This window comes from Drosophila pseudoobscura, chromosome 2 (genome assembly GCF_009870125.1).
Source record: "Drosophila pseudoobscura strain MV-25-SWS-2005 chromosome 2, UCI_Dpse_MV25, whole genome shotgun sequence".
Taxonomy (NCBI): domain Eukaryota; kingdom Metazoa; phylum Arthropoda; class Insecta; order Diptera; family Drosophilidae; genus Drosophila; species Drosophila pseudoobscura.
Genome location: NC_046679.1, coordinates 5,510,691 through 5,527,676, shown reverse-complemented (window position 1 = coordinate 5,527,676; position 16,986 = coordinate 5,510,691). Strand labels below are relative to the sequence as shown.

At 48.6% G+C, this 16,986-nt stretch overlaps 1 protein-coding gene and 1 long non-coding RNA gene across 2 annotated transcripts in view; one reads left to right on the top strand and one right to left on the bottom strand.

Moving 5' to 3' along the window:
- Positions 1–16,986, top strand: part of Glut4EF (Glucose transporter 4 enhancer factor) — a 117,051-nt gene that overhangs the window by 50,490 nt on the left and 49,575 nt on the right. The window contains 1 exon segment of the mRNA XM_033376603.1: positions 6,074–6,258. Coding sequence (XP_033232494.1) covers positions 6,074–6,258 — 185 coding nt within the window.
- LOC117183269 (uncharacterized) lies at positions 5,823–6,075 on the bottom strand. The gene is made up of 2 exons (XR_004468410.1): positions 5,990–6,075; positions 5,823–5,903 (listed from the first exon to the last, which is right to left on the bottom strand). It is a non-coding gene; the product is annotated as an uncharacterized lncRNA (long non-coding RNA).

Below are 16,986 nucleotides of genomic sequence, written 5' to 3'. Positions count from 1 at the left end.
GTTTATTCAAACTTCATTAGGCACCAGCCAGCAGTCGTCGCGTCTCTCGTCCAATAAAGCTGAAGAGAGGCCCCCATTAGACAGCTCAAACTGTTTCGCATTATGCTGGAAATGGGTTAAGTGGCTTTCAATTTAGATACAGCTCACACACACACAAAATGCGAACAATATTCAATTCCATTTGCTGAATGAGTCAATGAGCAGGGCGGCAGGGCGGCAGGGAGTGTTGCCTGTGTCATGCCACGCCTCCATGTTCACAGGCAACAGCAACACTTCTCTTCCGGCATATTTATGTACTTTGGACATCGGCTGGTATTGACTCACACTCACACTCACTCGCCAAGTGCAAAGCACGATGCGCTGCGATACAAAGATACAAATCAAATTTGTCATTCAATTTCGATTTTTCCACTTCCATTGCAAGCTGAGTCGCAATTGCAGCCAGAAGTTGCATGATCGGGCAAGGAATTACGTAAATTCTCTGGTACAAATACGAGTTTTGTTCAAAACAAAGCCCAGAGATCGAACCGTAAGGAGAACTTGCGGAACGCTTCCAATGACAATGGCAACAATTTATTATCGTTCAGTTCTGAGTCAGCGGCTCAGGCCACCCCCCCCGGCCCCCCTTCCCCCTGCTTCGGCCCTCGATCATATTGGCAGCGAGTGTCAAAAATACCAGGCGTTAAGCGCCCAACAATGGGAGCTGCAATTAACCCAAATTGTGGTGTTCAGCACGTGGGCAATGCTCTGCTCCGATCCGCACCGATCCGTTCCGTATTCTTGCAAAATGCAGCAGCAGCCGGAGATGGAGACGGAGACGGAGCTGGAGAGATCATTGCCCAAGCCATTTGGCAGCAGCTGGCACCAGGCAGCAGGCCTTGTTGGACATTTGAAAGTCTTTGAGTTGCAGTTAGCTCGAAATAAAATTGCCGGTACCGAGGCAGGGTAATGGGCAATTAGCTGCAGCAGCAGCAGCAACAACAGCAACCTTTTGGGCCTGGCTGCTGGGCTAGTCAAACAAATGAGGCACAGCCGTAAAACCCACTCCGGAGTTCGTCGTCTGACATGGATATGGCAATTTGCTGGCCGGTCAATGGGATACAAGCACTCGCAGATACGTTCGGGCAGATAGCCTTTAATTGGACTTAACTGGCTGTCAATGGTGGCAGCAACTAGCAGGGGGTTGAAGCGGTGCAAGGGGTGCAGGGGGTGCAGGGGGTGTGTGTGTGTGCCCCAGCAGTCGGGGTGTGCATGATCATGAAGGCAATGAGTGATCGCAATTTATGGTATGAGTAAATACTCGAAAGTCGAAGGCAGGCAGGACTTTTACTTATGTATCTATCTATCTGATACGTTCTACAAATACAGACTTTATTGAGAGAGAAATGTGTCAAACAGTTTAATTGCAAATTAATGGCAATTCATTTCTGGTTACTGGTCATAACACATTTAAATACATATTTGTTTAATGCAATTCAAATGCAAATTAAGTGAAAGCAAATAGGAAAATGTCGTGTGGCAATCCGATATGGAAATTATTTCAAATTATGAGTCATCTTTGGGTAACATGCTTTGAATATCTTGATAATTTTCGGTAAATACTAATGAGAATTGTACAAATTTATCACATAAGAGGAGTACAACTCTTCCTAGAATATATAGCAATGAAGATACAAATTATGCAAAGTTTTCAATGTATCTAAAGATAGAAATTAGTTTATATTATTCCTTTAGATTGAAAGCAAGCTTTTGCACATTTTATTTGCAATATCTAGATACTTGTCATGCAGCTGAGATACAAAACAACATCTTGGCTATCTACCCCAATCGATTCTCCATAATGAGACTCCACTTCCGACCCATTTCTGATAGCCGTCTACGAGAGAAGCCCCCAATGCGATCGCGAATTCCAATTCCAATTCCCATTCCGCTTTCGTTTCGCAGTCAAGCGCCGAAAGCAAACAGAAGATACATATTTACGAGTGCGAATGCGAGTGCGAATATCTTTTGGCGCTCGATTGCCCGATTTCGAGTCGAAATTCGCATGCGCCTCAGGTTTACGGCACGCGTTCACGCATTTCAAAATGATCAATGGGACAGCAGGAGGAGTGGCAGTGGCAGGGGCAGGGGCAGGGGCAGTGGAGCCTGGCACGTTTCCCTGATAAACATAATGAGGATGTGAAGCAGCCAATGACAAATCTGTGCGCATGCGCCACTGCAGATACGCCGTGTATCTGCTGGCACTGGCACGGCCCCGGGCCCATTCGTACCATTCGTTTGTTTGTTTAGCTGTTGTTTGAGCAACGTAATTGCCTGCCTGCCCTTGCCTCACCCTCACCCTTCCCTTCCAGCACTCCTTCGGGCCGAACGAGCCCCAGGGTCGCCAGTATGCATACATGTGTGTGTCTGTATGTCTGTACATATGGCAGCCTTGTGGTTTCCCCTTATCTGAGCAACCGGGCTCACTCATTATCAGCTGCGGAACACATATGACTCCGTCTGGCTCGGGGAATCGGCATCGGCATTCCCAGGCCTGCAGTCGCACTCGCACTCGCATTTCGGGTGCGGTTTTGCCTATTTTTGTGGCACGGAAACAAAGCCGAAGAAGGGCAGAGCCTTGTCTTTGTACTCGCACTGTACGGATGTACGGGTGTATGGGTGTATGGGTGTGTCTCCGATAAGCTGTCCTGCGGTGCAGATACAGATAGGAGACCGGCTATCAGCAGCCAGAATTGGTCAGCGTAATCGCAGAAGCACTAGCAGACGACCAGTCGCAGTCCAAATATTTTCTTTTGGGGGTAGGGGAGGGGTTGGTCGCGCCCATTCCCTAATCTCTGTTCTCGAGCAAGAGACAAACAAGCTTACACTTTCACTGGAGTCCGTGAAGACAAAGAAAAGACCTGATAACCCAGTACTGGTTCCGTATTATTTCAGGGAATTTGCATAGGCCCCTCCGCCATCGTAGGCACGGGATCGGATCGTGAGGCCTTACTCAATAGCCCCGATTGAGGTCGGGAAGTGGGGTTTTCCCTCATAAACTCTGCGCGAATCACAGCCCAGGGCATCATCATGGGTAAATGTGCCAACAGCTGTCATTTGGTGCGTCATAAACACTGCATAAACATGATGGCATTTAAGTCTTAAGCCTAAAAATCCCCTACTAAGTGCAAAAGTCGCAGCATGAGCTAAGCCCAGATACGGAGATAGAAAGGAAGAAAGAGCCGTAAAACAGTTGGAAAAACAAAGCGTTTCGAAGGTCGAAGTTGGGGATACTCTTTGTAGATAGATCGTTCCGCTGGGAACTATGCGATATTCTAGATACTGAAACCATAATACCCTCTGCTAGGGTATGTCGAAGAATATCCAAAGAAAAGCTCCGTTTGCCTGCTTGCCCGTTTCGTCATCGCATCGTCAGCGGGCCGGCGCGTCATAAACAACAGAAATATTTCTCTTAAGTCAAAGTTAATTGCTCTTAAATCAAAGCGAACAACAAACAGCAAACAGCGAGCGGCGATCAGTGGCTGCGGCTGCGGCAGAGGCAGCGACAGCGACAAAGGCTTCGTGATCGGGGACAGAGCGGGATCGGGATCGGGTACGTTGGGCAGCGGCGGCAGCAGCAGGCGACAGGTAAACGTAAACACATTATATAAAGCAAGTTTTGTGCAGTGCAGGTAGCTGCAGCATACAACGAACGTCGGAAAAGCTCAAAGAGACACCGATATGAACTAAACCCGTACATTTCGCTTGAGTTACGTAAACGGGAGTGAGTGAGCCTTTGAGTGAGTTGTTTTTCGGTTTCGGTTTTGGTTTCGGTTCAGGTTTGCATTTCGCGAGTCGCGAAATGAGCGAGATTGAGTGTTGAGTGAGAGAGCGGCGGCGCAGAGAGCAAAACGGTAAGTGAGCCGAGAGCGGAAGCGAGTGCACGGCACGGCTGTTGCAGGGATTGAGATACATAAACAAAACGGCAAAGCATGCGAAAGGCCAGCACAAAGCAGAGAAACAAAAACAAACGTCGCGAGAAACCGGAAAATTCGCGAATGCCAGAAAGGGACGGCGAAGGCCAGAGCGAGAGCGCAAACGGGGTGGTCGGTCTGGTCTCCCCCGCCGCTACCTGAACGGAAAGAGAGCATAGCGTGCCAAAGAGACAGAGAGCGCTAGCGAGAGAGAGCCAGAGCCGCAAAGCCCCCACGAAAGCCCCAAAGCCGAACGAGGCCGGCCGAATGCGAAAGCCGAGTCCACTGCGGCCCGGCGGCCACCAGCGAGCACCGCACAGAATCATTCTTGAATGCGCGCGCGAACGTTTCGCACCAGCCAAGAGAGTCATCCGCCCCATCAGCCCCAAACAGATACAAATCCGCCAGACACAAATTCGCAAGTTCGCAGCCGACAGCAACTCCAGCCACTCGAAAGATACAAGATACCAAGGGAGAAAAGTGCAAGTGAAGTTCGTCGAAGAGTGAGAAGTGCGTGAAGTGCGTGTGCGAGTGCCGATACGGAGAAACGGAGAAGCGGAGATTCGCAGTTACGCACATACGCAGCGTTTCCGCCGCGATTGAGAGCGAGCGATAGAGAGCGAGAGGCGGCACGCATAAAAACAAATTAGGAACGAGGCCTAGTAGCCCAAATTCACAAACCAAAACGAAGAAGAAGTTTGCCAAAAAAAAGCAAAGAAAAGAAAAGCAAGAAAGTAATTTAAATAATTAAAAATAAACACACGCCGCTGCGACGTCAACGTTGTGTGTGAGTGAGAGTGCGTGTGTGCGTGTGTAAGAGTGCGTGAGCGTTGTATCTGACAGATACGCCGCCCCGCCGCTGACGCATTCGCCCAGCTACCGTTACCGCTGTCGCCGTCGCCGCCGCCGCCGCCGTCGCCGCCGCCGCCGCCGTCGCTGCCGCTTTCGCCGCTGCCGGCCGGCGTTTTGTGCCCAATCAACGCACATCACATTCAACAAATTGAAAGCCAGAAAGCAACGCGGAATCGACTCGACTCGACTCGAAAACCCCTCAACGGGATACACGCGAAAATGTCAATCTAGTTGCCACAGCTGCCCCAATCTTATCGATCATCGCGGTTGTAATAAATATCCCAGCCCCAAAATACTAAACACAAAATACTAAATACAAATAAAATCTTTTGTGCAATACAGAAATAAAGAAATCAAGGCAGAAACACTTTCGTTTGGTTTTTCATTTTTTGATTTTATTTTGGCTCGCTTTTCCTCGGGGGCCCCCGAAAGTGCAAAGTGAAAAAGATTTTATAAATAAAGATACACTACAGCAATAACTGAATGCAGTGCAGATGTTCGCTCTGTTCGGCACAATAATAAGTGTCACAATCAATTGTTGAACCTGCAAGCGGATTGTGCAAGAAAGCCCCCAAGGTGATTATATAAAGATGTTCGCAAAAGTATCTGTACATCTGTACGAGGTACACCACCTCTCGGGGGAGTGAAGTGAAAGAGTCGGAAATCTGGACAAATATTTACTGTCGTCTCGGTAACCAAGTTAGCAGCGTTCAAGGTCGCCGCCACCAGATACATATACGAGTATCTGGCAAAGTGTAGTTTCTCAATTAGCGCAGTTGCAGTGGCAGCAGCACCCACGCGCTGGTTCACAGATTTTTTTTTGCATATTCCTCTGCCTATATGGAGTGATTATAAAAGCCCTGAAACTTGTGGTCTGCAATTAACCCCACACCCTCACCCGTTCAGAATTTTCCACGTTTAATTGGTTTTCATTTCTCGGAAATTATTAGAGCCCTACTTTGTTTTTTTTTTTTTTGTTGATCAACTCGGATTTCCACGAATTATTGGTGTTTTTTTTTGTTCCTTGCGTGACAGGGGATGCAACATCATTCGATATTCGCCATTTATTCAATTAAGAATCACTTGAAAGTCCGCTCTCTAAGTACATTTAGTAGTCATTAATTTTTTGTTTTTATGGGATGCTCAATAAAGTTGCACAGCAACAATTAAAACAAATGACTCACAACAGAAAAAACCACTGCGATAAGCCATAAGAAACCCTGACTAACCAGAGTCTTCTCTCCATTCTCTCCATTCCCCCCCGCCAGGAACCCATTGAGCTGAAAAAGCGTCTGGAGGAAGTGCGTCTGCTGGAATCGAGACGCTCTGCACGCCTGGCCGACCAGGATCGCGACACAGACTTTGCCCGGCTCGCCGACATGAGTGGGGACCGTCGCCGCACCACCACCCACAGTATTGAGGTGCTGCCACCTCTGACGGCACAACAGCACAAGTGAGTAGACCCTAGACTCTACACTCTAGACTCTAGTCTGTAGATTGTAGATTGTAGATGATTGATCCCCCCCACTACACGACCCACTATATTATATGTGTGAATGAATGGTTGTACCCGTTTGGAATCTGTTTTGTGTGTGTGTTTTTTTTCGATTGTTTTGCATAAACACTCTCTATCAATAATTTATAAGCGGCGACAAATTAGCGGAACAAGACGGGAACCCAGCCAGTCACGGACATCGTTCGAATTAATGTGCAATATCTTTCGTACGAGTATTCGTACTCGTATTTAGAGTTGTCTGTATTGCATTTGTCGTATGTCTTATCCGAGGGCTGCGCCTCTCTGCTGCCGGCCATGCCACGCCCCAGCTGTTTAGCATAGACGCCGCCACTGCCGCCACTGCCGCCGTCGCCGTCGTCGTTGGTTGTAACTGCACTTACATAAAGAGCTCCCAAACCCACTCTAGCCAGCCCTCAGACAGACGACTGCGAGTGCCAGTGCCTGGCCTGGCCTGGCTTTCACAATGTTCCGCCGGAACGGGGAACGGGGAAGGGGACGGAGACGGGCACGGGCACGGCGACGACAACTGATTGCAAAATAATTCAAATTTTCAATTACTGTCCGCTCAGACGTCGCGACGACTACGTCGAAGTCTAAGAAGTAGTAGAAAACACACACACACAGGCAAAATAAGTAATGCCAACATTTGATTAGGAAAGATAAGGGTATTATAGAGAGAGAAAGCAGAGCAGGGCAGAGCAGTCTCCAAGCAGATCGGCGGTGTGCTCTGAGCTCGAAAGACCTTAGTTCCTAAAGAGCATTCGCTCTTCGACTCTTTCGCGAGAAGGGAGCAAGCATCGTCCCACTGATTGTTGCGTATTCCATTTCAATTTAAATTGATAAGCTTCGCGCGCCGCTGTCGAAACTATTAGGCGGCGGGGCTTGGGGCTTGGGGATCGCTGAATGCCGGCCACGTTCTCAATTGATAATAAAATAATAACAATAATAATCAAAATAAAGAAAGCCAAGGAGGGAGGGCGGCTAGAAGAGAGGCAAAACAGTAGCGGAAAACAAAAAGCGCAAATGGGCGGCAAAAATATGGCGCGTCATGCCCCAGTCCGGCCGGGCAGCGTTGGGGACTCGCGTATACGGGGGGGAGGGGAAATGGAACTTCAATTGCGTCGCAAATGCGAGCGACGACCCATCCAAAGTCGATTCAAAACAAAAAACAAAAAACGAAAAAGAAACAGCTGGAAAAGCTGCAGTTAAAAACAAAAAAAAATCATTGTACAATAGTTGTCGTTTGTCGGCAAAGAGAAACTGCAATGCGCCAAGAGCCCAAAGTCAACAGCAACCACGTTCCATACGATACCATGCCATACCATACCATACCATACCATACCATACCATTCTGGCGTTCATTTCTGTTCCATTGTGTCCGTTGTCTGTAATAAAATTCAAATAAAATTCAATTGAGTTCAGTGCGAGTCGCTGCGCCAGTTTAATTTAATTAATTACAATGCCAGCGCAGGGCAGAGCAGAAAAGAGCGCAGTTCCGATACCCTGTAAAAAGATTTAACCAAAAATATATACCCAAAGACATTAGCTTTTGATATCAGTTTATACCTAGCCCTGTCCCTGTTTAGTCCCTGTTTTTTCCTGGTTTTCCCTTGGTTTGGGTTTCGAATATCTTCTACTAGTACTGGCGGCATACCGTATGCCGGCTTTCGCCGGGTCCGTCCCTCGCACTTTGTTGCTATTTCGTTTATCTTTCCGCAGTCGCGCAGCCTCCCTCCCGCCCCCCGTCTCCACCGCCACCATCGCAGTCGCAATCCAGATCCATGTTGTTATTGTTTCATTGAGTTTCGAACTCGAATGCGAACGCGGAAGTATTTTTCGCTCACACACACACGCACACAGCTACGCAAATAAGCTCTCCCACTTGAGGGTGTATGTGTGTGTGTGTGTGTGTGTGCCGTCGTCTATCGTCGCCATATTCTTTATATGGCTTGATGTTTTGATATGCCACAGCCAGAGAGAGGGAGAGACACAGCGAGAGAGAGAGAGAGAGACACACGTGTAATGATAACAACTCGCTCACCTTGCACGGAGCCCGACGTTGCTCCCGCTCCCGCTCTGCCACCGCCACCGCCCCCGTGGCTCATCGAATGACACGCGCTTCTCACGTAATGCGACGTAATATCAAAAAGGCCCCCCTCCCCCCCACACCCCCTCTTACGGCACTGCTCCCCTACCCCTGCCATGCGATAATCTGAAATGTGCTTTTCTCGTTTACGTGCGGGCTTCTTTCCCCCAGCGGAATTTTGTTTTTACAGCGTTCTCTTTTTATTATTATTAATTTACATAGTTTAAACCCCCCAACCCCCTACCCCACCCTGCCTATAGGGAGGGAGTGCCTGCTCTGATAGTTCGAGTAAACAGAAATCTATTTTCCGATGAGAGCTCCCCCTCTTCCACCCCTTTGCACACCTTTTGTGATAATTTGCTGGGTAAACAAATCATCAGTTAAATAATATTTAACTCTTGAAAAGATTCAGTCATATAATCGTTGCTGTTTCCTTCGGCGGCTGCCATGACACTTGAACTCCTTTGAGCACTTAATCCTAATCACTTTCGCCAGCTGCCAGAACCCAAGAGCCATTGCAGACAGCACAAAGAAAACCCAAAGGAGACGCTACGAGAATACCCTGGGATATGGGTGGACCAGGCAAAACACGAGTCAAAAGACCCCCCCTTTGAAAGGGGTACCATACAAAAACAAAGGAGAACCAAGAACCAAGAACAGAGGGCGAAAAAATGGCAAACGAATTAAATGCGGAAAAAAGTGGTAATAAATATAATAAGCGCGTAATTATCGCGTAAATGTCAATTTACGCGGCGAATGCCGTTGCGTCAGTGCTAATTTTTAACGCTCGAATGATCCTTAGTTCCCTGTCCCCCCCCCCCCCCCACAGGGGGCAGGGGGAGTGGGGGGTACGCCCGCTCGTCTCTAATGGAAGCGTGTAAGCGTCAATTGGCCAGGTTGCTCGATCTCTGTCGCTCTCTGTCGCTGCTGCTGTTGTAATTGCAATGATTAACAACGATGGAGAGGAGAGCAGAGCAGGAGGGGAGAGGGAGGAGGAGGGTAGCCCCTACCAGCTGCAGTCGCCTGCTGTTGTTGTTGTTTATTGCAAAAACAAACAATATATGAGGGGGAAAATCGCAGAAAAGAACAACAAAATTAATAAAAATAATTCACAAACAAGTTTACCGTTGCGAAAAAAAGCAAATCAACAACAACAACAAAATGCATAATTACAAAAGTCAATAGGAAAATGATACAAATCAGGCGATACCCTGTAATTTATGGCTAAATAAATAATTGAATTTTCCCAGAATTGTATATCAATAATTAATTGGGAAAAAGAGTCCTTGAACAAGTTGTAGAAAGTTTAACTGGGGATATTTCAGTCCCCTCAACGTTGGACCCTTTCCTACAGTTCCGTGGGCGATTTGCAATGCAAATTGGTTGAGAATCTCTGGCTACCCTTCAGCTGGACATTCCAATGGGGGAAAAGCTGCATAAACAACTTTCAGGTGACGTCAAGAAATTAGCAACAACAATCAACAAAGTGCACGACAATCTAGAGAAAAAGAAAAAAGAAACAAGGAGCGGAGAGCACTGAATCCCAGCCGGCAATTAGCCGAGACTTGGAAAATATTTACCCGCTGTTGCTGCCGAAAAGAATCTGTATGTATGTATGTACAAATATTATTATGAGCGACTGTTTGTCTTGCCCTCAAAAATACGCGGAGAGCAGCAGCAGCAGCAGCAGCCGGCAGAAATGTACAAAAAAATAATACTTAATTTCAGTACAATAAAAAGTCAAGTCGAGCGCAAAAGTGGGTCAAAATTATTATTGAAGCAGAACAAAAACAAAGTCAGCAGCAAGGCAACGATAATGGCAATGCAACCAAGAGAGAGAGGGAGAGAGGGATAGAGAGAGAGAGCAAAAATTTATAATAATTTTCTAAGCGACGGCCCCTCGACAACAAATTATTGAAATGCATTCGCATTTCGCATTCACCCCCGGTCCGAGTCCAGTCCCCAGTCCCCAGACCCAGGCACAGAGCAGATACATACTCCAATATGAGACCCCTCTGCGAGTGGAGGGGCACCGGCACCGGCCCCGGCACTGGCACCGTAAACACAATTTCCCAATGTTCTGCACGAATAGTTTGTTTGATCGTAAAATTTTATTTCTGCATTCAAATCGCGGCGCAAAGGCCCCAAAATGCCATTGCAGTTTTTGTTTTGCTGTGGCTCTGGCTTTACCTTTTGGCTCTTTTTGCCTATGATTTGTGTTAGAGCCTGGCCAAGAAGTGGCTTTTCGTGCCGCGACCCTGCCACAAGTGTTGAAGGGAGCAGGCCAAAAGGGACTCCCTCTCTCCCTCTCTTGTGGTCAGTCGAGTCTGAATTCGGATAACAATCAAGCGGGGGCTCCGACCCGACCATAATTTGTATGGCAAATATCAGACAAAACCCCCATTACGACCATCAAAGAGTAGTTTCCAACATTTGCATTGCATTTGATTTTCCTCTGCTCACTGCTCTACATATTTTCAAATGCATTTCGCTCCAACGCCCTCGCCAGCCCCCGCCAGCCCCGAGTTGTCTTGCATTATTTATGCCCAAATGCATTAATGGGCATCCAGCCCCAGTTGCATCCATCGACCCATCAACACCCGAGACGAGACCCCACGGCACCTCGTATTAGGGATAGATTGGGGGGCTCCATCCATTGGGGGGGGGGCAGGGGAATGGCGAATAGTGTTGACGTTGATGGGCGAAACAAGCTGTTGAAAAACACATCGAGTGGGTCTGGGGCCAATGAAAACGGTCCATTTTCGTCAGCTAGTAAATTTTTAGAGGCTACCCCGGCTACTGTGTCCACTCCGAAAGGCAAGGAGATTTGCCACGGCAACGGCAACCAGCAACCAGCAACAGTTGTTCATAAATTAAAGTTTCGTCTCGGCGAATCCTCTGTGCCGCCTTTGTGCCGATTTTCGAATCGCTGGCAATAAAATTTAACGTGCACACTTATGACCGAAAGCTGCCTGCTGTCTGCAGCCGTGCTGCATGCAACAGAGCACGCAACATTTGCACTGCGGCCAAAAATGTTCAAAGAACCAGAAATGTGGCAGAAATTAGATTGAATTGTTGTGTGGAGTGTGGCAGGAGACAGCAGGGGAGTGGAGAGGCGGGAGGGGGCTGCATAATGACCCAGGTCGAGGCAATTTGATTGAGTTGTTTCCAATTGAAATGGCAAAAACGCTGCGGGTGTTGGCACTGATGTCTGACAGCAAATGACTCTCCCCACTCGAGTCCACTCCAAGCTCCACACTCCACACTCCTAGACCTAGTCCTAGACCCCAGTCGGCAGTTCGAGAAACAAAAGTCATTTGGCCAAAAGGAAAATCCAAACCGCACCACACTATAATTTGCAGTTACAGTTACAGATTTCTGGCCTTCTAGCGGCCCAAACAGTGATTTGCCTTATTTCGTTCGGGCCTGCCTGCGGTGGCCACAATTGGATTGCATTTTCCTTGCAACTTGCAGCACTGTGGCAGGCAGGCAGGCAGGCAGGCAGGCAGGCAGGCAGGCAGGCAGGCAGGCCGGCTCTCTGGTCTGTGTCAATTAGAGTGGACTTGGAGTTGAAGTTCTCGGCTGTGTCATTCATTTGGTGACCTACAAGATCCATCATTGGAGTTGGGGTTGATGAAATCGTTGCGTCACGTTCCTTTTTGGCCAATCAAAGGCAAATGCAAATGCAACGCCCACTCCTCCCCGCCAAAGGGACTCTCACCTTGACTTTGAACGCGACTCTTCATTAAATCCAGCCTCAAACACTTGGCCTTTGGCTACAGGGCCGGCGGTAACGAAGGTAATCAAGTGCAGGTCCCTCCGCCATGCACCGCTTTTCTGGTGGATAATTAAAGTGCCCGTCGCGAGAGCTTTTCCTCTTGTTTGCGTTGGACTGTCACTACTGTAGCGATTTGTTAATTGAATTAAATGCTGGCCATGGTCATCAAAATGCAGCACAGCTCGATGGGGGCATGGGGGACAGCCATTGCCATTGCCATTGCTCTCTCCCTCTCCCTCTCTCTCCCTCTGTGTGTGTGTGTGTGTGTTGGCAACCCATTTAGCCAGAGTGCTGCACGGTGCCGCAGTCGAAACGTAACTGTAAAAGCAAACGCACGTACAAGTGCCGCCACACGGCTTGGACTAGGCCGCAGATCGGTGGCACAGTGGATAGAATCCCCGAGAACGGATGGTTTTCGGGAACCAACCAATAAGATAGATCCATGTATCTTGTTTTTCTGCCATCGAAACTCTCGTTTTTCCTCAAATATTCTCTTCGATGTATGCCACTTCCTCTTGTGTGTGTGTGTTGCCACTGTGCCACCCGTAGGCGACAGTGGGTAATTCCCATGGTCTTGTGGTTGCAAGTACCGCTAAATCGTTGCAGCAACGCTTCCTGACGCTTGGCGCACTGCATGCTAAGCAGCTCGAGGCGATGGCGGTGACACATGAGCGACAAAAGCAGAAGGAAAAGCAATAGCAATAGCAGTGGCAGTGGCAGTGGCAGCGCGAAAGCTACCCACATACAACGTGCAACACACTTTGCATGCGTCCATGTCCGCCCAGAGCTACCTGTGGCAGGTGTGCCCTGTCCCTGTCCCTGTCCCTGCCCCTTGCCCAGGCCCGCTTGTTACGCCCTTTTGGACTGTCACATGCTTATTGCTCTTGTCAGTGACTGTTGGCCGTTTGGCCGCCATTCCAGCCCGTAACTTCATTATTTTTGTTTTTTTTTCGTGTGGGAAGCTTGGCGGAAATCCTCCGCGTCACGTGTACAGCCGGCAGCGATTGATGGCCAACTTTTCAAATTGAATTTCGCCGATTTATCAATTTCCCCAAACACAAACAATAGAAAGTGGAAATGGAAATGGAAAAGGAAGGATGGCAAGATGGAAAGATGTGGCAGCAGCACCCGATAGAGGCAATGACAATGTTGGCCAGGTCTAATGACATTTCGGCCAAGTACAGTAGGCCCCCAAAGGCAAGGTGCAGCCAACAGCCGCAGAGACAGAGACAGAAACGGAGAAACGGTGGCACGCCTGGGGAAAAGCACTCGCCCCCAGAGCACTTTGAAGTTGGCTCTGGCACTGCCACTGCCTTGTTGGGCCATGTCCGCGCATTTCCAATAAGCCCACGGGCCACGGGGCATGGGGCACACCTTGGAGAGTCGCTCAAGTTCAAGTTGAGGCCTCCTGTCGCGTCGCATCGAGTCGCGTCGCCCAGTGGCCCTTGCCACAGGCCGGGACACAGAATCGACATTGGCGCGGAATTAATACGATTTTTATTCATGACTCCTAGGCAGGCAAGGCACAGGCACGGGCACAGGCAGCAGGCATCAAGGGGCATGGTGCATGGGGCGATAGGCAATCTGCTGGCTGCCGGCTGGCTTCCGTTCCCGGAATGTGGTGACAATGTCTTCTTGGGCTTTTCTCTGTGCCTCTGTTTTTGTCTTGGCTTTTCCTTTGGCCTGGGCCTGTGCCTTCGCCTGTGCCTTTGGACTGTTGTTGCCTCAGACAATTGCATTGTTGGTGTGCTGTGCCTGTGCCTCTTGGCCGTTGTCGCAATGCTAGTAATTTGTGCAAATGAGCCTCTAAAAGGCGTGGAGGCTTTCGGACGTGAGACAAGCCTCACCAAGGGGGTGGGAGGGGGCCAAAGCAAATAAACCAGAGGAAAACAGAGACAAAAACAGAGAAAAAACGAAATGTTTAAAGCGCCATTCGGCTGTGTAAACGATGCGGGTCGAGTCGCTACCAAAACGTACATGAAAGGAAAGCTGTTAAATGTTTTTCCGAACATTTGCCAGTCAAATAAAAGAAATGATAATGCGATGGCGATGCAAAGACTTGGTTTTGGAAAACAGAAACCATCCCCAACCCTGGACTGCAGCAGAACTCAGAAGTTCATTCATGACGAATCCAATCTAGATGGTTTTCGGGCCCCCGGCTCTAAAAAAAAACACGTGCTCGTGATCGCCAAAAAACAGCCATAAAAAACTACGCACTGAAAAAATAACAATGGAAACAACACAACTATTTACTACGATATCTATGGCCGCCTCTGACGTTTAGCAGCAAATCTGAGTCAAAATAAACCAAAAGTCAACACAGCCCCTCCCCACCCCCTGAGAGGAGCGAGAAAGAGCGACACACACGCGCGGAGCGAGAGAGAGAGAGAGAGAGGCAGCAGCAGGCCTGCGCCATTCACTTACGATGGCGGCTCTCACACATTTTACAGTTACGCACAAATCGGCTTTTATTTGTGTTTTTTTCTTAATTTTATTCCCGCCCTCTCTGTCTGTCTGTCTGTCTCTGTCTCTCCGCGTGGCGCTCACCTGCTTGTTGTTCTTTTTTGGCGCTACCTGGCTTTGAGGCCACACAAAAGCCAGGCTTTTATTTGCTCAATTTTTGCCAGAAAGACAGATAAAAAAAAAAGAAGAGAGAAATTATGTGTGTCAACGGCGGCGGCGGCGGCGGTGGCGATGAAACCTCCAAATTAACAGCAACAACAGCCAGACAGAGCCAGAAAGAGGTCGCCTTCGCCTTCGCCTTTGCCTTCGCCTTGTTTCAATAAAATGAACAAATAAAACAGCCACAACAGATATTCAAATTGTGTCATGGGAGAAAACTCTCAGTGGCGGAGGCGGTGGAGGAGGAGGAGGGCTCACGCACTGCAGACAGGATTGCCTTGAACGGCACAAGCCAACATCAATCCCAGGCACTTGTCTGCCCTGCGTCTTGGCCTGGCCAGAAGTAAAATCACAACACCATTCATTCGGCAACGTCATGGGCAAATACCAAAGGCTACAGAAAAAAAAGCCCCCAAAAAATGCGAAAACAAAAATAAAAAATATTTATAAATACAAAAAATGCGTAACATTCGCTTTTGCCTCTTTTTTTTTGGCTTGTTTTTGTTTTGGTTTTCGTTTTCGACGAAACTATGGGGCAAATGGAGAGATCTCTCATACGCACCGTTGGCAAGGTGTACCCAAGAAAGTCCCCATTCTTACTGTCTTTGGGGGCGAGTCGATCGTTTTTGGGTCAAACATTGTCATTACACGGTTTCCTGGCCTCATGGCCTCTTTCGGGTTGAATCGTATTTACCTTCAGGTTTTGTATGGAACATTTCCGCTCTTGTTTTTGCTGTTGACATTGGGACACACACACCCGTTCTCCCTCTCTCCCTCTCTCTATCTCTCTCGGACGTTTATTTTTGTGCGCTGCCGAGTCTTGGGTTCTCTTATCGTGCAAACTGATAAGCGAAAGCCACTTTCGCAAGAAGGCACTGAAAAACCTCAATGAAGTTGAAGAGCTAAACCCCTGCCCCTCCGCCACCGCCTGCCTGCTCTTCTAATCGCAGAAATCAGATTTTGTTTTTTTTGTATTTTTATATATTTTTGCCTGCGTATAAATTACACTTGAAAATTGTTTAGATTTTGATTGCTGATATTTACGGGTCTTTTCTTGTCCACTCCATGGAGTAGTCACTTTGTCTCGCTCGAATAGCAGGGGAGGGGGAGGGGCGGAAAGGGGAATAGGGACGGCGACAGGGAGAGGACTTTCCCTCAGCAATTTCGGTGAAAGTTTCTCCCGGTCTAAGGTCCCAGCAATTACCCCAAAATGAGGGTGAAACCCAAAGCGAATCCCGAGCACGTGGCTAATTCAATAAACTTTAATTGCAAACCACACAAGAAATCAACTTCAAAACAAAAAACAGCAAAAAAGGGGGCCTGAAACCGAGCAAATTTGAGGCAATTTTCACTAATTTTTGTGCAGCATGCAAACAACTTCCATGCCATCTTGCCGCCTCCCTGCCACCCCCTTGGGGGCATATCATATCGCATCTCTTGTTTCCTGACATTCGCTGAACATTGCAATGTAATTTTGCTTTCAACACCTATTTTTTGCTGCTCGTTTTGCCTGTGCTGCATGCAACTTCACGTTGCAGCCAGCCAGCAAACGTGGGCAAATAATTGCCAACAAAACAGCAAACGGAAAACGGGCAAACGGGCCAAAGTTGCCACAGAGGCAGTGGAAGCGGCAGCGGCAGCGGCAGCCGAGTGAAAATCGTGGCGCATTTCCCAGGCTCTGGCTCTGAAAAGCTGGCCCCAAAATCGGGCGCGAATATATCGCATTTCAATCACGCGCCACAGCCAACGATCCTCAGCCTCCTTCTGGCCCCACTCTCTCCCCCTCTCTACGTCCCCCTCCCTCTTGGGGCAATTTACGTGCGGCCACGCAGTGAGTAAGCCAAAAAGGAGACCTGGTCAGAGAGCAGCCGAGCCACAATGCAACTGCAACTGCAACTCCATCTGCAACTGCAACTGCGGCTTGCAGTTTATTAAAGTTTTGTGGCTGCGCAATGGGGCGGAAAGCAAACGGGCCTATGCCTGGGCCTATGCCTATGCCTAACGGTACCGATTGTGCGCATAAAATGGCCACATCGTGATGGCCAAAACGCCTCGCTTCACTCCCCTGCACAGCCATCCGAAGGTGATGTCTGTCAGGCACGCGCCTTTTGCCGGCCGGCAAAAACACTCAATCTGTGACCGAAGCTAATGCAGCAGCAGAGGCTCCAACGCGGGACTC